The sequence below is a fragment of the Chiloscyllium plagiosum genome, chromosome 28 (assembly GCF_004010195.1).
Source record: "Chiloscyllium plagiosum isolate BGI_BamShark_2017 chromosome 28, ASM401019v2, whole genome shotgun sequence".
NCBI lineage: Eukaryota > Metazoa > Chordata > Chondrichthyes > Orectolobiformes > Hemiscylliidae > Chiloscyllium > Chiloscyllium plagiosum.
The window spans coordinates 12,976,746-13,000,171 of record NC_057737.1 but is presented as its reverse complement, the minus strand read 5'-3'; the positions used below and the strand labels follow the sequence as shown (position 1 = coordinate 13,000,171).

The 23,426-nt window shown below is 42.3% G+C and overlaps 2 protein-coding genes across 5 annotated transcripts in view; one reads left to right on the top strand and one right to left on the bottom strand.

Annotated features, from left to right (window-relative positions):
* ccdc92ba (coiled-coil domain containing 92Ba) overlaps positions 1-23,426 on the top strand; it is an 81,977-nt gene that overhangs the window by 12,245 nt on the left and 46,306 nt on the right. For all 4 annotated transcript variants that reach the window (XM_043718330.1, XM_043718333.1, XM_043718331.1 and 1 more), the window contains exon 2: positions 4,335-4,482. In XM_043718330.1, coding sequence (XP_043574265.1) covers positions 4,353-4,482 — 130 coding nt within the window. In that variant the 5' untranslated portion in view covers positions 4,335-4,352. The remainder of the gene's footprint in view (positions 1-4,334; positions 4,483-23,426) is intronic.
* Positions 1-23,426, bottom strand: part of rap1gap2a (RAP1 GTPase activating protein 2a) — a 516,227-nt gene that overhangs the window by 455,153 nt on the left and 37,648 nt on the right. The window lies entirely within an intron of this gene.

The window sequence follows — 23,426 nt, the reverse complement described above, 5'->3', positions numbered from 1 at the left end:
GAGGGTGTTTTCGAGTTGTCGCTCTGCAGCAATTTGCATTTGTATAGCCTCTTGGAGATGCCGTCGGAGAATCATGCAGCACAGGAGGTTTCCATTCAGACTGTTGTGCCTGTGCCAGCTCTTCCAAAGAGTTGGTCAATTAGGAGCAATCTTCTAAACATACTTGGTCTTGTTGTGCTGATACTGAATATTTACAGAGTTAGCTGAAGTAAGGAAAACGTTAACTTGTATTTACTCACGGGATGCTGGCATCTCTGGTTAAGCCAGCATTTATTGTCCAGAGAGCACTTAGCAGTTAACCACATTGCTGTGGATTTGGAGTCATATGTAGGCCAGACCAGGTAAGGATGGCAGATTTCCTTCCCCAAAAGACATTAATGAACCAGACAGGTTTTTCTCACCAGTAGATTTATGGTCATCATTAGTATCTTTAATTCCAGATTTTTATTGAATTAAAATGCTACAGTGGGATTCGAACAGAGGTCCTCAGAATATCAGCCAAGCTTTTGGATTAATCATCTAGCAATACTATGCCATTGTCTCCCCAACTTTATTGGTAAAAGTGCTTACTCAGGCTTCACGTTGTCACATGATTGCAAGACAAAAGCAAAATCATCACAGAGAAGTGATAAATACTGTCTCACCTGTGTATTAATGTCAAAGTTAACTCCTTGTACTACAACCAGCTGTCTACTTTCCCTGCAATGAATAACCTGCCACACTTGTCAAGGTAGGTCATTTAGGTTCACTTTGCAGTGGGATTGGATGTTCATGAAAACATCTGGGAGCCTGATACAGAGAGAGACAAGGAGAGGAGAACATTTTGAGTTCCATTTCTGTGACGATATGGGAGCTCAGACACCTTGAAGACTGGGTACACTAATTGAAAATAAAAGTAGAATACGGGAGAAAGGTGGTTGGAAAGATTTCACGGCACTACAGTTGTAACCAAAATATTGGTCAATGTATTGATGGCTGCAGCTTCGAATATACAGTGAAGGAGGGATTTCTGTTTGAAGTGTGAAAGGGTTAATACTTGGGCAGCATGAAATAAGGACTAGTTAATGGCTTTTCAATGGAGATTCCATCTTGTATTCATTGAGATTTTGATTTGGGGCTTGGCAGCCAATTAATGTGACAACTTAAATTATGACAACAGGTTTCATGGACTAGACTTGTACACCCAAGAGAATAGGAGTTTAATAGTGATTTGTTGAGGTGTCTGAGATTGTCAAAGGAGTTGATGGTGCAGAATGAAAGACCGACTGTGGGGCCATTACCTTAAATTAGAGCCAGGGTAAAGTCAGGATGGATATCTTCACACAGAGGGGATTAGAAATGGGAATTGTCCCCCTCCCCTTCCTCACTCCCAACACAAACCCCCTTTAATAATCAGCTGGGGATCAATTGAAAATTTCAAAACTGAGATCGATAGGTTTTTGCTGGGGAACAGTGTGAAGAGATGTGGGATTGAGTGAAGCAGGTGGGTTCAAAATACAGATTGGCCAGGATCTAATCGGCTGGTAGAAGGTGAGTGGGGCTGAATGGCCTGCTCCTATTCGGATAAGACAAATGGCAAAGGCACAGCAGGTCAGTTAGTATCAGAGGGAGTCTTTTGGGTGGTAATGTTTGGAACTGGATGGATAAGACCTGAGGAGATTCCTAATAGGACCGACCAAACCAAGGAGGCAAGGAGAAAGCAATAGGCAGAGCTTGTAGGATCAAATGTGTCAAATCTTTCTTCATTGTGTGTGGCCTGAATAAGGTGGAGATAAATTATGTTTGCCATAAATAATAATTTTACAGTTGCCGCAAATGTTTCTTATTCCTGCTTATTCTTGCTTTTGCGAGGCCAGTTATATTTTGTGGTTCACATTAAATAAACATCATTAATAAAGGAACATTAAAAATAAAGCCAAAGACCTGTAGATGTTGGATATCAGAAACAAAAATAGAAATTGCTGGAGAAACTCATCAGTGTGGTAGTATCTGAGGCTAGAAAGCAGAGTTAATATTTCAGATCCAATTACCCTCTAGAACATTTATAAAGGAGTGCTACCCTTGAATTTACAGAACACTATAATTCAGAGTGCACACACAGGATTTTGCATGTGGGTTTCAGGATCCTGCCATCGAGTTCAATGGAGGGTGACTTAAACTTTTGACTCGTCTGCAATTTTCCTCAGCATGACCAATGAATGGCCAGAGAGCAGGCTGATTAGCCAATCAGCAATGGTGTGTGGCGGTCCAATCAGACTGCTTCCAAAAGCAGTATCAGGATGCCACATCAGGGGAAGTGAGACTGGACATATAAACTGATCTTTGTAGGCACCCAGGCTGTCCTCCAGCTCTCAGGCAACACGGAGAAGCTGAAAGCCCTCGATTCTGCCCATGGAGAATCTCGATGGTAGCCTGGAGCCTGACTGGGGAAACCCACTTCGCCACCTCCTTCTCTGGACCTTTACTTATCTCAGTTGGTTACTCAGAGTTAACACAAGGATAGCCCTCCTTGGGGCAAGATATCCTCCGAGCAGGTGGAGGCAATACAACACCCAGTGGTATGTGATTCCCTGTCTGTCTGCCTCAGTTCCCAACCCTGACTGGGCCTTAAAGTCCTTGACCATGTTTTTGGTCAGAGATGTGGGAGAGGCTCTGGTACTATCACTGGACCAGTAACCCAGAGGCCTTGGCTAATGTTTTTGGGGATATGGGTTCAAATCCCACTTGATAGCTGGTAGGATTTAAGTGCTATGAATTAATTATAATTAATCAATTAATAAATAAGTCTGTACTTGAAAGCTAGTTCTACTGGTGGTGGTTAATAGTTAAAAACAAAAAAAAAGTCACGGTGGTTTGGCAGTGGGAAAACCGTTTGGTTGTGTGCAATAACTCTTCCAGATACAAAAGAAAATGAAAGCTAGTCTCAGTGATGGAGTGAGAGGGCCATGAAACTGTTGATTTGTTGCAAACCATCATTTGTATCGGTCTGGAAATCGCCATCTCTTACCCAACCTGGCCAAACTGTTACGTTCTTTTCCTGAGGTTTCACACACAAGATACAATTTGCACACACCAACTTAGAGTCATAGAGATGTACTGCATGGAAACAGACTCTTCGGTCCAACCTGTCGATGTCGACCAGATTCCCAACCCAATCTAGTCCCACCTGCCAGCACCCGGCCCATATCTCTCCAAACCCTTCCTATTCATATACCCATCCAAATGCCTCTTAAATGTTGCAATTGTACCAGCCTCCACCACATCCTCTGGCAGCTCATTCCATACACGAACAGTTAAAGTTTATGAAAGCTTGTACAAGCTAGGTGACCCCCTTTTACCCCCCTTGCAGGCGTGCGAGGTTGAGTCAAAGTGAATCACTGAACAAAGAAAACACATCCCCTTTATACAGGTCAATTGACCATGCTTACAAATACTTGGCCACTCCCACACCATTACATGCCACTCAAGACAACCCCCAGTTACTCACAATCACGTTACCCCAGGTACAATGGCAGGTACAATTATCATCCTCGGAGATAATGCAAATGCTAATGCCCTAATCCTGGGGAATCATTATGCAGATGATTTCCTGACTCAGTGATTCCCCAAGACAATGTTGTTGTGATGTGTCCGAGCTTCAGTGGATGGCTAGAAAGCATTTCTGAATGGAAGACGTTGAATGATAATAGTAGGGGGAGTAGTAGTAAATGACTGTTGAATTGGAGTGGGAGTCATTCACATTCTTGCATGACTGTTGTTCCCACCCACTTCCAGAATGTTCACTCAGTGCAGTTTAACTCTTTACATTAATGTTCAGAGAGATATTCCCATTTAATTTTTTAACATTACAACACGACTCCAAACTCTCAGCAACATCCTGGCGCTTGGATGTGGGCTTGGAATCTGCTCAGTTGAGGCAAATTGAGATGGGCAGCAAATGCTGACCTTGCTAGTGTTGTCTGCACCCCATTTTAGAAATGCCAAAATCCATAATTCATAACTGTACAACCGGAGTGCTTTTCCAAGTGGCATTTTGTAAACAGACACATGCATAATCTGTAGAGTGCAGAATAGTAATGTATAATAAATCAAGCATCATTAAATTTGCAGCGTCCTTTGAAAATGAAAAAAATGGTTTCCTTGTGAAATGCTGTTTTTTGCAGAGGAACAGTGAGGGCACTGCACAGGGGCTCAGTGGGTTGAAAATGGTTGCTCATTCAGTTATGCAAAGGGGAGGATTTATTGCAGTGTCCTTAAAGGTCTCTGAACACGTTGACTGTGCTTCACATCATCGTCTCTCCTGATCATTAACCTGTCCTTTCCTCCCGGCTCAGACTGTTTACCCGGTCACCATGGAGATCTCATCTCTGGAGCGGCAGCTGCAGAGCGTTCAACGAAACATCGCCTTTTTAAAGGGGGAACACATGGACCTACTGCATGGGCTGCACATGGAGATCCTGCAACTGCAGAAACGCTGCACCGGTGAGTCTTTGCCATCACTTTCAACCTGAAAGGAGGGGCAGTGGGGTTGGTGGGCAGGTGGCGAGGGCAACCGTGCCTTTTATACTTGGGACAGGCCCCATCTGAGACAGGGCGGTAAAGGTGCAAGATTGTACAGTTGGTTTCTCTTTCCTCATCATGGCCAAGAGCAGAGGTGCTCCAGTTAGTCATCTCTCCTTTTAAAATGATCTCCCACGACGTTGCTTGTGAATAGTCCGGGGCAGAGAGCAGTTGTCGGGGGAGGCGGAAGGGAGCACGGAAACTAGGAAATAATTGCCTGCATCCAGACTGCTGAGCTTTTCCAGCAATTTCTGTTTTTGTTTCTGACTTCCAGACTACAGGCTTAACATTTAGGAATGTCCATGTAGCATGCAGCTAGTTGGGATGTGAATAGTTCTACAGCTATAAATGTCTACTATATCTAGATCTCTAAATCTCTCCTCTTTGTTCTTCAGATGTTGGCATTGCTGTCACAGCCAGTATTTATTGCCTATTCCACATTGTCGTTCAGCTGGCAGTGTTGAGTCACCTTGCAGAGCTGCTATAGTTTGTGTGGTGTAGATACACCCATAATGCTAATGGAGAAGGAGTTCTAGGGTTTTGATCCAACAAGATGGAAGGATTGGTGATAGGATGGTGTGTGGTGTGAAGGGGAATTAGCAGGTGCTGGATTCCTGTGTGCCTGGCCCTTGTTTAGGAAGGTGTTGAGATTTAGAAGCTGCAGAGTAAAGAATCTAGACTTTTCTTTTGATTCAGATAAAGATGAGTTACAATACTATGCACTTATGTACTCTCCCTGCTGTACCATTTAGGCAAGGCTCATGTTATCTGTTCAGTACAAGTGGGAGCTGTTTGCTGTAATTGAAGGAGAAGCCATTATTTGTGTTTTCCCATTTCCTCACAGGATCTGTCATTAAACTAGCCCACTGTACTATAATAGACAGTCAATTGCACACAGCTTTCACAATAAAATTGCCTGATCCTTTAATCCCAAAGCATTCTAATACACCAAGTTTGCTGAGAACTGTACTCATCTTTCTAGTTTCTAACCTCAGTTCGTTTTAAATTTTTTTTTTATTCATTCACTCAACGTGGACAGCACTGTTCAGGCCAGTGTTTATTACCCATCTTTACCTGCTCAGAGGGCACATTGCTGTGGGTCTGGAATCACATGTAAACCAGACCAGGTAAGGGTTGCAGTTTCCTTCGCTAAAGGACATTAGTGAACCAGATGGGTTTTTTTCCTGATAGTAAATAATGGTTTGATGGCCATCATTACATTCCTAATTCCAGATAGTTATTGAACTCCAATCCATGGCAGGACAAACTAAAACCCACAGAACATTACCTGGGTCTCTGGATTAATAGTGTAGTGATAATATAATACAATGGCCTCCCCTTAATCTGTTGCTGACTGCCACTGGTTTGGTTTAAGGGGGAATGGGCACATGTAAATGCCAAAATGGTCGTTGAATCATTAAAGTGAAATGTTGCCCAGATGATGTGAAGCTGTCTGGAAAAATTTGGCATTATCAGTCTGTACAGGAGCTGACCTCCGGGAGGGTTTGGGGGTTTCTAAAGAGATATAAGGGACTGATTTTTAATTTACTGAAGTTGGTCAAGGGGAACCTGTAAAAGGCAAGTTTTGTACTGAGGAGAAAGTGAGGACTGCAGATGCTGGAGATCAGAGCTGAAAATGTGTTTCTGGAAAAGCGCAGCAGGTCAGGCAGCAATTCTCCTGCTCCTTGGATGCTGCCTGACCTGCTGCACTTTTCCAGCAACACATTTTCAAGTTTTGTACTGAGTCTGGATAATAAATGTTTCTCACACACTCGACTCATCTACTTATGAAACAACAACTGCAGAGACCCAAGAGTTGTCTTATGAACCAACTGGATGCTACAATGGAGATAGGAGGGGGAAATTGTTAGGACCATACTGGATGGAACAGAGGGACAGGATGCTGCCATGTGTCTGTGAATCACCATTTGATGAGGTCCTAACTGAGCTTGGACCTTACTACATACATTAGCCTTTCCCCAAATCCCTCAATACCTCACATTAATAAAAATGGATCAGTCTCCGATTTAAAACTAATGATTAATCCAGCATTGATTACTATTTAGAAAAGTTATTTTTAACTTCTGTTGCTCCTTATGTGTAAAATGAAATCCGAGCTTAACCTAAAGAGAATGTCCTCAGTGAGTGGAAACAACAGTTGATATAATGAGTGCTTTGAGTTGGTTATCTAAATTCCAGGTTGTATAAACCCTACTTTGTTTAAATAAAAAAGGAAAATACTTTAAATTAGTCTCAGCAGATCTGACAGCATCTATCGTATGTTAAATAGAATTAATGTTTCAGGTCTGCGATCTTACATTAGAAGTTTTCATAATCTCTTGTAATTTAACTCTTAGACTTGAAGCATCATTCTGGTAAACCTGCGCCAGACTGGATTAGGTGCATGTACTCAGACGGGCTGAATGGCCTTCGTCATTTACAGTCATTCCCATCATTTTTCAGAGCTGCCTGACCAGATATGTTTTTTCATTATTCTGTCATAAGATGTGGCTGTTATTGACTGGACCAGCATTTGTCATTCATCTCTTATTGCCCTCGAATTGAGTAGCTTGCTGGACCATTGCAAAGAGTCAATCAGATTGCTGTGGGTCTGGCATCACATGTAGGTCAGACCAGGTATGTACAGCAGATTTCCTTTCCTGCAGGACATTTGACATGAACTGTCCAAGTTCTAAAAAAAATTAAACCTCAATTATATTTAATTGATAGAAGCAGTGACTTTAGGATCATATGTACTTTTACTATAGGGTCCTCATTTAAAACACCAAGCAGTATCTCTCTAAACACTGACTCAGTGCACATTTCCAACATTTATCATTTTGATTTCCAGTTACTGGCATTTCTGTCCCATTCTTGGGCAGATTTAATATTGCGCTGTGTGTGATCCAAAATAAGTGAGCAAAAGGCACGGTGGCTCAGTGGTTAGCACTGCTGCCTCACAGCACCAGGGTCCCAGGTTTGGTTCCACTCTCGGGCAACTGTCTGTGTGGAGTTTGCACATTTTCCCCGTGTCTGCGTGGGTTTCCTCCAAGTGCTCCGGTTTCCTCCCACAGTCCAAAGATATGCAGGTTAGGTGAACTGGCCATGTTATATTGCCCATAGTTCTAGGTGCATTAGACAGAAGGAACTGGGTCTGGATGGGTTACTCTTTGGAGGGTCGGTGTGGACTTGTTGGGCCGAAGGGCCTGTTTCTGCACTGTAGGGAATCTAATCTAATCTAATCTAATTTCAATCTGATTGATTGTGAAAACATTGCTGCCTCTGGTTCCCTCATTTCGAAGTGAACAGGCTCTGAATGTTGCACAGGCTCTGAATGTCACCTAGTGAACACTGTGTCTCACTTAAAAACTGTCAATGCAATCTGGCCTTGCAATGAGCGCATTTATAGCTGCACAGAAAGTTTTGTTTTTAATAATGATCTCATCCAGCACGCTGACACTTCATCCTCGTTGAAACTGATCATTCGAGGGCATGGGACAAGGAGACTGTCTGTCTGATTGGACAGCAATTAGTCAACTGCATTGATCGCACAGCCTCTTTGTAGTGGGTCACTGGTAAAGGCTGAAAGCAAATCTGCTTTGTTTGGGGAGAGAGAGAGTCATGCATAATCATCTTCATAAACAAGCAAAGGCAAGACTTAGACAATTAATGGTCAGGCCCTGGGTAGTGTTGTAGAACAGGGAGACATGGATATTCAGATGTATAATTCTTTGAAATTTGCATTACAGGTAGACAGGATGGTTAGGAAGGCGTTTAACATGCTTGCCTTCATGCCCTGACCTTTGAGTATAGGAATTGGGACGTTATGCTGAGGTAGTACAGAACGTTGGTAAGGCCTCTTCTGGAGTACTGTGTGCAGTTTTGATCTCTCTGTTATAGGAAGAATATTATTAAGCTGGAGAGGGTTCAGAAGAGATTTACCAGGATGTTGCCAGGAATGGAGGGTTTGAGTTAGAGGGAGAGGATGAATAGACTGGGACATTTTTCACTGGAGCAAATAAAGGGTGACCTTATAGAGTTTTATAAAATAATGAGGGGTATAGATAAGGTGAATGGCAGGTGTCTTTTCCGTACAGTGGGGAATTTCAACATATTTTTAAGGTGAGAGAAGAAAGATTACAAACAAACATAAGGGGCAATTTTTTTTTGCACAGTGTGTGGTTTGTGCATGGAATAAACTTCCAGAGGAAGTGGTGGATGCAGGTACAGTTACAGCAATTAAAAGAGAAGTACATCAATAAGAAATGTTTGGAAGGATATGGCCCAAGTGCAGGCAGGTGGGACTAGTTTAGTTTGGGATTATGGTCAGCGTGGACTGGTTAGACCGAAGGGTCTGTTTTTGTGCTCTATGACTCCAGACTTTTGCTAGACTTGAAATAGATTTACCTCAGGAAAAACTGATCCTGCCTACAAACAGCATGGATGGATCAGGCAGTTTGTCTGGTCCATCTCTGATACTGTGGATAATCGAGGCCGAGACATGGATCAGTTGCTTGTAGATGGAAAGGAAGTGAATGGTAATGGCATAAGGGGAGCCAAATGCCAATGCATAAGGCAGACTAGGAAAGTATAAAGCATGATCCAGCAGTGTCTGTGTGGAGACACCTATTCCAGCTGCACATGAACTATCTGAAGGAATCCTGTTCAGTGTATTTGTGTTGCGATGTGCATGTACCTATAAAAGAGTATATTGTAAACTGCTGTCCATCACTGTCTGCTAGGGAATAGGCAGTGGATGTACAATCTCATGCCTCCGACAGAGTAAAGCTGCAAGCCTACAAACCAGGTGCCTCTACCTAAATCCCAGGTGCCCTTATGTGTGTCAAGGCCACCAGATGTATCCACGTTGTAGTCCGTGAACTGAATTCATATTTCGCTTTCTTCCCACAGATGCTTTCAGATCTGCTGAGTTTCAGATCTTCAACATCCACTGTTCTTTGTTTTATTTTGGTGAATTAATACTACTTGCCTTTTTTAAAATTTGTATGATTCAAATGAAAAATGGATCAGAAGTCAAGCTTTTTATTAAACGGGTTAAAGATTGGTTTATTGCAAACTGCTGCTGAATGTTCCTAATAAAGTTATTAACTAAAGAACTAAACAACAGACTTCCACACTATGGCTCAAAGGTCCAAAAAAAGTTGATGATAGGGATGCAATTGCTAATGCAAGGAACAGTAAACTAACAGCGGACTAAAGATGAAAACAAGGACTGCTATGTTAAATAGAACATTTGAGAAGGAAGCCCCAGAAGGTCTCTGGTAGAGACCATTGCTTAGTTCCTTATTGCTGTAGTGAAGAAGTTAACAATTGATGTTGGATCCAGCATATGTGATGACTTCTGTCGGCGGAAAGTTGATTTCTTGCAGCGGTGGACTCAAGCCGGTCAGCAGACTTTGGGACGGAAAGGAGGCTACTTTGTTCTCCACCAATTCTGTGGTTTTGACAGTTTTGTACTGCGTGACCTTCCTTCAATATAGCAGTATTCAGCCTTTCCCTTGTCCTCAGTGGTTCTCACAGTGGCCTTTCGGAGACTCAATGCACCAGTTAGGTGGACGATCTATTTTCATGCAATTTCGATCAACAGAAATGCCTGCCCCAGACTGTGGACGCACTTTTCTAACTGAGAAGGCTGATTAGCCCATGTCCTGAACTCATCCGTCACAGTTTAGCTGAGGCAAACAGCTTTCCGGATCCTTTATCTGTTCAATTTGAATGGCTCCTACTTTGGTATTTGTTGGGAACAGGGTGAGCTGTTTGCATGCCAGAAGCCCAGAGTAAATTAAAAAAGTTTTCATTTTCTAACTTAAGACTGAGGTAACACATTTCAATAGGTTTTGAAATAATCTAGTGTAACAGTCTTAGCCGGCTGTGGCTTCCATCTTGAACAGGCTTTTTAAAACCTAATGACCAACATATATATTTTAAAGTGGAGACATTCTTATAACATGCTTTTTTTCTTTAAAAATACCTATGATATTAGAATAACCTGTTTGTAAGATGTATACCTGGTGCTGTGCAGGGATTTGTGATGCTGGAAAAGCACACCAGGTCAGGCAGCATCCAAGGAACAGGAGAATGGTCCTGCTCCTCGGATGCTGCCTGACCTGCTGTGCTCTTCCAGCACCACACTCTCGACTCTGATCTCCAGCATCTGCAGTCCTCACTTTCTCCCTCTGCAGGCATTTGGAAATGCCAGCTAGGGTAAGAAAATTCTTGTCAAGGAATAACGTTATTGGCAAAGAGGAGTATCACTGATTTAGAATGCAAACAGACAGAAGCTTTATTGCACAATTAATATTAATACTTGCCATTTCTCTAGTTGAGGCCTGGCACAATACACTTGTCCAACATGTGTCAGTCTTCTTTTCCCACGGCTCACTGGACTTCTGAGATCTTCTTTTGGTTACTTGACCCTGGTCTCTTCAGTCAACGTGAACGTTGCATTGTTAAACGACTACAGATAGCTTATTTTTTAATTTTGTCAACCCGATTCCTTCAAGATATCTTGTACCTTTAATCGAAGGTGTTACTTGGGGAAGAAAATGTATGTCATTTAAACTGTTAGATAAATGAGCTATTTGTTTCACTGGTTAAACCCTGCAGGCTATAAAGATGGCTGACCTGACCAAATGGTGTGCGCAGGTTCAAAATCAGCCGGACAAATAACTCATTGCAGATGTTCATCCAAGTATTCAGATAAGATTTACCAGGGTGTTCTTGGGTATGGAAAGTTTCTGTTATAAAGAAAGGTTGGATAGACTGGGAATTTTTTTCACTGGAGCATAGAAAGTTGAGAGGTGACCTTATAGAGGTTTATAAAATCATGAGGGGTATTGATAAGGTTAATGGTATTTGGGGGCTTTCATAGAATGGGGCACATTTTCAAGGTGAGGGGAGAGAGATTTACAAAGGACATGAGGACCAAATTTTTTACATAGAGAGTGGTTTGCATGTGGAATGAATGACCTGAGGAAATGGTGGATACTGTTACAACATCTAAAAGACACTTAGATAAGTACATGAACAAGAAAGGTTTGGAGGTGATATGGGCCTGGAGTAAGCAGGTGGGACTAATTTAGTTTGGGATTATGTTCAGCATGGACTGGTTGGACGGAAGGGTCTGTTTCTGTGCTGTATGACTCTACGACTCTTAGCTTCTGTCACCAAATGTTTTATCAGATTAGGATCAGCTACAAAGCTCTTGGAACATCCTTAGGCTGTGAATACCAATGCATGTTTTACCTGTAAAGGAGGCTTCAACTTTGAGTTAAGGATTAAAGTCTGAAATCAGGTGAGAATAGCCACTGTTCATTTTAAAAAAAATACTATTTTGACTTATTCCTGTTGCTTAAGTAGCTTTAGCCTTCCGTTATACCCAGTCAAAATCTAATCATCCAACCTAAAAGTATACTGTAACCCAATTTAATATACCAATGGAATAGTTAGTGGTCAAAAACGTGTATTTGCGAAGGAATGCGAAAAGATACATGATCTATTTAATGTATTTCTGCATCTGGCAAACACAGGATACCAAAGTTGTTCAGCGGATTCGGCAGTGTAAATATATTTTAAAATTTCTACTAATGCAAGGGGAGGGAGATGAAGAACAAGGTGATGTAATCTCAAAATTCAGGAGAAGAATCACAAACCATTTTTCCACACTCAGTGTACAGGGGAAATCTGGAATTCTTTCCATAATTCTAAATGTCTGAGGACAACTGGACAATTTCAAGACTGAGGTTGATTAGCTTTTGTTGGTTACAGGAATCTGAGAATATGGAGCGGTAGGGCATAGTTCAACTGTGATCTAGCTGAAGGGTTGCACAGGCTCAACATTCCATCCTCAGTCAGTCAACATCTAATTGTTCTTCCACTCTTGTTCCTAATGCAACCTGAGACTTTATTACCATAATGTTAACACAGAACAATGTCAACACATTGAACTATTTGCTGAGCCCTTTGCCATTATCAGTTGAACAGTGCTCATCGGGTAGACTGCGAATCCTCCTGAGTCACATCACTTGATGAACAGTACTGGAGTAGACCTTCTTGAGACTCACCCAGTTTAGATGCCCATACTATGGCTCAAAGGTCCAAAAATAGTTGTTAATAGGGGTGCAGTTGCTAATCCAAAGATGCCCCCATACCCTTTTAGAGGTGAGAATGTCCAGTTGAGGCACAGTGTTAACGAATAAGAGTCGTGTTATCTTGTCAGGTGTGAAGGGCATAGTAGCATTGTGTTTCTATCAAAACCAAAGCAAACTTCATTGCTGGCCATTAGATCAGGTGAGGAGGTTCAATACAATTTCAAAATCAGACCCTTCACTTAAGCCATGGCTCCATTGTTGCAATCTCACCTCTGAGTCAGAACCCACTCCTGGAACTTCAGTTCAGTAACGTCAGGGTATTGTACTGTCTTATGGACGAGGTGTGAAATCAAGGCCCTGTCTTCCTTTTTTTGTCATTCATTCATAGGAACTGGGTGTTGCTGGCTAAGCCAGCATTTATTAGGCAAAAGTGAGGACTGCAGATGCAGGAGTAGAGTTGAGAGTGTTATGCTGCAGAGCACAGTAGGTCAGGAAGCATTCGAAGAGCAGGAGAATCAACGTTTCCAGCAAAAGCCCTTCTTCAGGATGGCAAAAGCCATTCCTATGAAGCGTTTTTGCTCGAAACGTCGATTCACCTGCTCCTCGGATGCTGCCTGAGTTGCTGTGCTTTTCCAGCAACACATTCTCAAGGCCAGCATTCATTGTCCATTTCTGATTGCCTGGAAGACAGTTAATAGTCACCCGCATTGCTGTGGGTCTGTAGTCACCATTAGGCCAGACCCAGGTAAAGATGGCAGATTTCCTCCGCGTAAGAACATTAGTGAACCATATGGGTTTTTACAACAATCCACAGTGGTTACATAGTCACCAATAGGCCAGCTTTTTTTGAAATTCAACTGTGATTCAAACTCATGTCCCCAGAAGAGCCCGAGGTTCTGCATTTACTAGTTTAGTGACGTAACTACACCAATATCTTCCTTGCTAAGTAGCTGTACAACATCCCGTAATAATTTTCAAAGTGGAGCATTTAGTGAGAGCTTGCTGTGCACAAATTACAAGCTGTGTCTCCCACATGAAAACAATGACTGCTTTTCACAGATACTTCCATATTATAAATACTTAAATTGTGAAAGTGCTGCATGAATGCATTCAATAAAACAAAGAACTGTGGATGCTGACGATCTGAAATAAAATAAATGCTGGAGAAACTCAGCAGTTCTGGCATCATCTGTGGGAAGAAAACAGTTTCAAGTTCAGTGACTCTTCATCAGAACAGGGTCACTGACTTGAAATATTAACTCTGCTTTCTTCCTACAGGTGCTGCCTGACCTGCTGAGTTTCTACATATATGCATGTCCCTCCAGTCTTCAAGTAAACCTTGTATTTTGTACATGATCTCTCATGCTTAGTAACGTTTGTCTAGTCCTTTAATACTTTCACTAATTCATTTAACTCAGCTATGTGGATGGATAGAAGTTGGAACTGTTGTGCTTGAAGAATGGAAAGTTGAGAAGAAGGGGCCTGGATTGAGTAGGTCAAGAGGAACTGTTTCCACTAATAGAATGATCAAAAGAGGGAAAGCATTAAGATAACAATTGCTTCTTTTGCAAGTTATGGATCAGACCAGATTTCCTCAAAATGTACAAGAGAAGATAGCCTAAACCTAAACTTTCTCTTATTTTAAAGGCAAGTGCCAGGCAATGTGTTCTGGATGCAATTGGATTGGTCAAACTACCAGATTTGAAACAAAACACGCTTTATTCATAGACAATAGTTCAAGTACAACAAAAGAAAGAAGAAACTGGAAAAACCTAACTCTCTTGGAAAACTTAACAGAATAGTAGATTATTTAACTACTAACCGTAATTGTTACAATATACTAACAGGAGAAAGTGAGGACTGCAGATGTTGGAGATCAGAGCTGAAACGGTGTTGCTGGAAAAGCGTAGCAGGTCAGGCAGCATCCAAGGAAAGGAGAATCGACATTTCGGGCGTGAGCCCTGAAGAAGGGCTCATGCCCGAAACGTTGATTCTCCTGCTCCTTGGATGCTGCCTGACCTGCTGCGCTTTTCCAGCAACACATTCTCAGCTCACAATATAGTAACATGCTGTAAACACACTCTTGACAAAGGCAAATTCAGTAAACTAGATTGTTTCACAGGCAATTCTCCAGTCCAGGAGGGAAACAAAATCACAAGAAAACTCTGCGAGAGAGTGTAGCAGGGAAAGATGTACTGCAGCTTCCAAACCCCTGCTTCAAGACCATAGCAACTGCTGCTACTGAAAACTAAAACTAAAAATCCTAGTTCTATGGGAGCTTAACCCACCCATTCAGGCTGCTTCTATCATTCCAACTTAAAAGGAAACCAAGATTAACAAACTGTCAACTCTTATAGCTTTAGTAGACTGTTCGACATCTCTCTCTCTCACCCTTTCCTCATAAAAATAATCCAGAACAAAATACTCCTCTTAAAGCCATAGTATTGTCACACAACGAAGACATGAGGAGAAGCCTTGTCGCATAATGTGTGGTTAAGATCTGGAACGTGTTGCTGAGAGTGTGGTGGAGGCAGGTTTCACTGAGGCACCTAAGAGGGATTTGGAATATTAACCCTGCACGTTCTTCCTTTCTGGTCATGGGGTTGGAGGAGGTGGAGACGGAATGTCATGAGATGCATTGCTCGTTCAGAAAGTCAGTACTGACATGATGGGCTGAACAACCTCTTGCGGTTCTCTAACAGCTATGTGTGACTATTCACTGAGGCTTGAGGAGGAAATGTGACGCTGGGGTGGGGGGTGCAGACACATCCTTTCCCAAGCAAATTCTCGTTTCCTAGTGTGCGATCTGAAAGGGTCTCCGTCTAGACTGCCCACTTTTCAATTTTCTACGTTGCCCCAATTGTTTCAGAGTCTGAAGAAGACTGGAAATTGCTGGGAATATATGGTATGATCTATCATGGAACTGAATCTCAGCAATTGGAAATGGAGACAGACAATATCACTCTTCACCCCCATTAGTCTAGACTAGAAACCTAAGAGGTGACCAGATAATGTACCGCAACACACATGACTTTCACCAAGCGGCTGCGGACGATTGCCTCATGCCCTGGAAGCAAAAGAGCTTCTTGTAACCTGCTGCTGTCTCAGTGAATTCCCCAGTGTAGCTGCTGTAGAAATGACAGAACCCGCTGGTCTCTGTCTCCCTCTTTCTTTCTTTCTGTCTCTGTCTGTCTCTTTCTTTCTCTCTCTCTGTCTCTTTCTTTCTTTCTCTCTCTCTCTTTCTGTCACGCTCCTCTCTCTCTCTCTGTCTCTCTCTCTCTCTCTCTCTCTCTCCAGCACACCAGATTTTCAAAGTCACTGAATTCTCAAGGTACAATGAGGTTTGAGAGGAACTTAAAGCATTAGGTCAGCTGCCAGTAAACTATTGATTGAAATTCAATCCGTACTGTACAGTGCAGGAATGTAGCCAAGGAGAATGTGGTAATGCTGAATCAGAGCTGTAATACCTTGTGCCGGCACTCCACATAAACCACTATCTTCTCAGTGAAATACTGAGGACCACAAGGAGGTACTGGATTGCATGCATTAAACGACAACATTCGTATAGCACCTTGAACATATTGGACTGCTTCAAGGCATTTCATGGGAGCATTATATTTAAAAAAAAACAAAGGGAGATATTACTACAGGTGACCAGAAGCTTGGTTAAAGGGATGGTTTTAATGAAATACTTTAAGTGTGGTAGTGAGGTAGAGGAAAGGGGCGTCCAAAGCTTGGCATCCAAATTGTTAAAGGCTAAATCTCTGTTTTTGTCACTAATGAATGGCCAAACGATCTCTGTTTATAAACAAAGGAGATGGAGACAGAACATAATGTATTGGGGCAGAATGGGATCTCTGCTTTCAATAAGTTGTTCGTGTTTATTAAGGATTAATGACTCTCCCTTTATTTTTCTCACAGGCCATTTAAGACTTTACCCCTGGTCACTTCTGCTTCAATTTTTATCATTATTGCCTGAATATTAAACAATAGTCTCTAAGCGCCAATCAGTTGAAGCACATGTAATTTTCTTATATTTCTAATTATATTTTAGTTTAGATCTATGATTACTGTATTTGGGAGTTTCTATTCTCAAATATGTTTGATAAAGATGTTGTGGAAAGACTGGAATATAATGGTCTCTTGGTTGTGAAAAACAAATTTCATGATTGAAGTCATGTATTTGTCTCTAATGCTCACTCCCCCCAACCTCCAGATAGGGGTGGAGTGGGAGGAGATTGATCTATCAGTAGCTTTATGGGCTTAAGTATTTTTACACTTATTTTGGCTGCTATTTCCAGACAATAGTCATTTTATGTTTTGCTCTCCTGATCTTTTCTTTTCTCTTCTCCACTGCTCCTCTTCCTAGCAACAACCTTTCCCGTTCTTCCTTCAGTCCCGACAGTGGCCTACAACCACGGCTGATATCCTGACACAGGGACTTTCAGTTTCCCTCTTGGTCTGCTCCAGTGTGCCCATTGAAGGTACCACCTGGCCTCCTAACCCTAACCCAAGCTGTCCTATAATTGTCACTTATCAGCTGTCTTGCCCAGTATGCCCACAGGGTGCCCTACCTCGCCAACCTCCTTTCTGGTTCACTCACCCAGCCACCACTGCCAGTGGATCAATTGTCATGCATGGAGAGGAAGGAAGCCATATTACCTTCATCACAGAGGCAAGCCACTTCCATTTCTGCTCCATTGTGGGACTCCACCAATCCGCTATGGAACCCTCAGACATGCATGTTTCACTTCTGACTTGTACATTCCAGTGGTGCCTGGTCAGCCTCTCATCCATTAACATCACCCTGTCTAAAATTCTTCCTCCTGGACCCTAGCCGACATTACCCCAGCTCACCATGACCTTGCTGTCCATGCAAAGCTTTAAACTTAAAATTCTCATCAAGTTTAAATCCCTTTGTGATATCACCCCTCCTTTACCCAGTAATCCTCTGCAGCATCTATATGATGCGTTGCTATGATTTTGTCCTTTTGATGCATCTTCTTTATTGCACCCAAAATGTATACATTTGTTCATCTCACCCCTCTTGCTTAAATAAGACCCACTTTAAAACTCTTTGGGTCATCCTTCCGATGTTTTATTCTTTTGTGTCTTGACATTTATTATCTTTTATTCGTTCACGTGATGTGAGCATATTTGCAATCTCCTGTGTGCCCTTGAGGAGATTCATTCCATGGGAGTAAATACACCACTGTGCTGATAGGAAGGGATTCCAGAATCGTGACCCAGCAACAGTGAAAGAACCAAATGATATAGTTTCAAGTCAGGATGGTGAGTGGCTTGAAGGAAAACTTGCAGGTCATACTGGTGTTCCCATGTATCTGTTGTTCTTGTCCTTCCTGGTGATCATGGTAGAGGCCATGGGTTGGGCGGTGCTCTCAGAAAAGGTTTGGTGAGTTATGGCAGGGTTTCTTGTAGTTGGCATACAACTGGTGCCACTGTGCATCAAAGGTGGAGAGAGTGAATATATAAAGGCAGTTGATGGAGTGCCAGTCAATTGGCCTGCTTTGTCCTGGTTGGCATCAAGATCCTTGAAGGTTGTTAGAGCTGCAGTCATCCAGACAAGTGGGAAGTATTCCATCACACTCCTGACCTATGCCTTGGAGATGGTGGAAAGGCTTTGGGGAAGCCTCTGTTAAGTTACAGGATTCCTTAGCCTCCAACCCGCTCTTGTAGCCACAGTATTGATATGGCTGGTTCAGTTTTCTGATCAATGGTAACCCCCCAGGAGGGTAGTGTTGGGAGAATTCGGTAATATTAATGCCAAGAGGCAATGATTGGATCCTCTCATGTTGGAGATGGTTATGTCCTGGCTCTTGTGTGACAGGTATGTTTCCTGGTACTTTTTGAATCAAGCCCAGACATTGTTCAGGTCTTGCTGCATTTAAACATGGACTGCTTCAATATCTGAGGAGTTGCAAATGACGCTGAACTTTATGCAGCCACCAGTCAATATCTCATTTTTGACCTGATGGAGAACAAATGAAGTAGTTGAAGATGATTGGGCCAAGGAAACTACCCTGAGGAACCCCTGCAGAGATATCCAGTTACAATCCGTAACATGCTGGGTATGACAACAGCCAGCAGAGAGTTTTCTCCTTGATTCCCATTGACTGCAATCTTGCTTGGGTGCCTTGATGCCACACCCAATCAAACATAGCCTTGACCTCAAGAACAGTCACAGCCACCTCACTTCTTGAATTCAGCTATGATGAGATTAGGAGCAGAGTGGCCCTGGTGGAACCCAAACTGAGCACCCCTGAGCGGGTTATTGATGAGTAAGTGACACTTCCTTTCATTTCACTGATGATCAAGGTTAGACCGATCAGGTAATTGTCAGAGTCGAGAGTGTGGTGCTGGAAAAGCACAGCAGGTCAGGCAGCATCTGAGGAGCAGAAGAATCAACTTTTCAGGCATGAGGTGGGGTTGGTTGGTGTGAGTTTCCCAGAGATGTTCTCTGAAACGTTCTGCAAGAAAGCGTCCTGTCTCCCCGATGTCGAGGAGACCACATCGGCTGCAATGGATACAGTAAATGACATTGGTAGAGGTACAAGTAATTTTCTGTCAAATGTGGAAGGAATTGTCAGTGTCTGTGGAACTTCTCTTGTTTTTTTTTAACTCAACAAAGAGAACTCAAACAATAAGTTGTTGCTATTTTGGGATAAGACAGAGATCTTATGGTGAAAATGTTGAGGAGTTCCTGTCAGTATGTTACAGATGTACTCACAGAGATACATTGCTGGATGTGGAGGAGGGTTATAAAGCTGATCAAATAAACAAACTGCAAATAGGATACTTTGAGTATAGTGACTCACTGGATTCCTGTTGAAAACAAATTAAGTGTCTCAATGAAACATGTCTGACTAGAAATTGAGCTCATTTCTCTGAGAAATCCAAAATAATTTCTAGAAAAAAAATGGCAGAGCAAACCGAAGTTAGTAAGGCAGAGGGATTTATTTAATTGCAAGATGCTTATTTGGAGTGTCCTTTAGTTCTGATAAACTGTGTGCAGCATTCTGCAGTCTTGTGTTTAGTGGTCACTTGTGAGTTTAATCATTTGAGTAGTTGCAGGCTGTTAGGAGATCACAAACAAGTCCAATCTGGTCATTATCAGACAAGGAGACAGACTCTACTAAAACAAATTCACTGAAGAATGATCATATGGGGCACAACTGACCGATTTAGGTTTTCCTTCATTTGCCATGGGGTCCCCTCAAAACTGCTCTGAAAATATTGGCATTTGTATGACTTCAGGACAACCTTTGTTTCAATCCACTTCAGTAACTAACTTGGTTGAACTATCTGAATCCACAGTATTTCAAATATAATATCACATCACCTGAAGTGTGTTCAATTTTTATCCAGTGTCAGTTGGTAACACTTTGAATCCAAAGGTTCAAGTTCCACTCCACGGACCTGATACAAGAACAATTGTAGACTTGACACTCCAGTGCAGTGCTGAAGGAGCACTGCGTTATCAGAAGTGCCATTACTTGAATGAGAGATTAAGCCAAGATTGGTCTGATCTTGCAAGTGGGCATAATTCCTGGCCAATATTTATCCTTGAATTGATGTCGGATTATCTAATCGCATTGCTTTTGTGGGAAGTCGCTCTGTTAAAATTAGCTTGCCACATTTCCTACACTATAATTTTTGTTTATTTGTTTACAGAATGTGGGTGTCACTGGTCAGGTCAACATTTATTGTTCATCCCTACTTAGTCAGAGGGCAGTTCATTGTCAGCCATATTACTGTGGGTCTGGAGTCGCATGTAGGCCAGACCAGTTAAAGACAACAGATTTCCTTCCCTCAAGGACATCTGTGAACAAGATGGGATTTTTTTTTTTAAAATGGCAATCCGGTAGTGGTTAGATTGTCACCATTAAACTGGCTCTTTGTTCCCTCTGCCATGGAAGGATTTGAATCCATGTATCCAGAACATGCAGAACTGATTCCTAGTCAGGAGACATTACCAATATGCCACCAACCTTAATGTCATTCAAGTACATTTTTATGTGCTTTGGGACATCCTAACATTGCAATATGTACTATTTAAATACAGATCTTTCTCTGCTTTTTATTTGTGTCTAATCTTCAGTTGGTGATGTGGGGTTTACAGTGGCACAAAACTGGTCTGAGTTTTGTCTTGTATCTCCGATAGGTGACCCAGCCTCTAGATGTTCTGCTTATCAGGCAGCTTCTGTGATCACCGTTGGTCTGTCTGCTGGAATTACATTGTCTGGGAGCATAAGACTCCACCCAGACTGTGTGTGGTGCAGCCAGTCCAAACCATCTATGTACACCATGCAGCACTCTCCTTAATGTCCCGCAACGACCCTCCATCATCAAAACCATTCATGACAATCTGCCAGGAATGACGAATGGCTGGAGACCCCTTACCCTTTTTGGAAGATCTTCAATGATCTTTTCAAACCCTAAAGTAAATTGGGGAAGAGACGGTTTTGTTATCAACATAAATACTTGATGAGCAACCGTTCCTGATTTATCGGAACACAACACTTGCAGCATCCTTTTGTTCTCTAGCTGGTATCTGTGCAACAGAGGCTAACGTGTGCACATTTTTAAAAAAAAATTCTCAGTTGTGAGCCTTTTTATTTTCAGTTGCAGTGCCAATGATGTATCTCACTGCACAGCAAAATTAAAATTAAATCCCCTTACACGTTGTCAATTTGCTCGCTGAGCTGGTAGGTTTTTATTTTCAGATGTTTTGTCACCATGCTAGGTAACATCAGTGAGCCTCCGATGAAGTGTTGATGTCTGTCCCGCTTGCAATTTATCTGCCTTGGTCTATTGTGGTGGGTGGTACCATTTCCAGTTCTGTTTCTGAGAGGTTGGTAAATAGGGTCCAAATCTATATGATTGTTCATGGAGTTCCAGTTTGAGTACCAGGCCTCTGGCCTTAGTTTAGCCCATCCCAGGATGGATGTATTGTCAAACTGGTGTCCCTCTTTGTCAGTGTGTATGGATATTAGTGATAGTTGGTCTTTTTTTTGTGGCTAGTTGGTGCTCATGCATCCAATGGCTAGTTTCCTGCCTGTTTGTCCAGTGTAATGTTTGTTGCAGTCCTTGCAGGGTATTTTGTATACTACGTTCGTTCTGCTGACTGTGGGTATGAGGTCCTTTAAATTCATCAGTAGTTGTTTTAGTGTGGTAGTAGGTTTGTGGGCTACCATGATGCCGAGGAGTCGGATTAGCGTGGTGGTCATCTCTGAAATGTCTTTGATGTATGGTAGGGTGACTAGAGTCTCTGGGCGTGTCGTGCCTTCCTGTTTAGGTCTGTTGTGCAGGAATCAGTAACTGATCGGGTAGCTTATCGGGTAACTGATCCACAACCTGAGCTACAAATCTTCTCTTAAATCCCCACAATCTACATGTTGTCTCAACTCAATATGCAGAATGATTTTAGATGTGTACGCATTTATTTCTCCTGACTCTCAAATTTTCCTTTCCTTCACTCGCCCCAGTGCCTCAACTCTGGCTCTGTGTAAAATATTAGGCAAGTAACCTGCTCCCTATGTGTTGATGCTCCAAAGAGCAGCACTAGGGATTCGAATCAGGAAAGTCTGGAATCCTGTGCGGAGGCCCAGGATTGGTCCATCGCATCTATCCAAGAGAGTTAGTAATTTAGCTCAATTCCCCTTCTGCCATTTACCTACTGCTTCTCTGACTTTTCCCTCTGCTGTCTACCTGTTGGTTCCCAAACCTACATTGACCATCCCATTTCCTCAACCCAGTGAAAATGACCTATTGGTACAATAGAATCATCCAGTATACCAGGAGGTCATTCGACCATCTTATTAGTACTGGCATTATAAAAGCTATCCAAGTGGCCCAGTTTCACCCACACTCTCCCCAAAGCTCTGAACCTTTTGCCTTTTTAAGTAGAGATCCAATTCCTTTTTGAAAATTACTGCTTCCTCCTGAACCAAATACCACAACTCAAAAGTTAAACCATTTTTTTCTCTTCTATCAGTTTTACTGACCTCCCACAGTTTTCGGTCATAGTTTGTGCCATAATGTGCAAAAGCTAGCTGTCTATCATCTGATTGCCACTGTGTTGTCTACTGATCAGCCTGAGCTTTCAGCTTAGTAATAGAATTAACCTCATTGGCACCGTTAACAAACTGAAGTCTCCTCACTGGCTGATGCACAAATCCATCAGTCAGAACTAATACGGTGTTGTTCTGTCAATGATAGGATTTGACAAACCTGGGGCTGTAGAGAGGTAAATATTTAACTTGAGTTTTGCCAAGGGTTCCAAATATGTGTATACACAAAGTTGAATTGCTGGTGCCAACTTGCTGCTGGGTTGAGTCCTTATCCAGGAAGGGAAAGAGAGGGAAATTCAAGGATTTGCACTTTGCCACACTGAGTTCCATTTCATAGTAGCTCTGTCAGAAGCCTAAAAATAGGCCCAACCAGCAAAGTGGTTCACAGGCAGGTCACGAGGACATATATGTATATATTTCCACCAATTGAAGGAAGGTCTATTGATTACTCCAGTTTTGTCAATCCCCTAGCTATCTCCTTCTGCAGATACATTCCTACTAATACCACATGCCTTCAACTTCTGGGATGTTGCTGTACATACATATAACGTGTGGTGAGACCCCTACTAGACAAAAGAAGGAAAACCGAATTCTGCTTCAGTAGTGAAGTTAAAAGAAGTGTTTGTTGGTTCAAGGATAAATGTGAGCTGTGTACAGTCTTTTG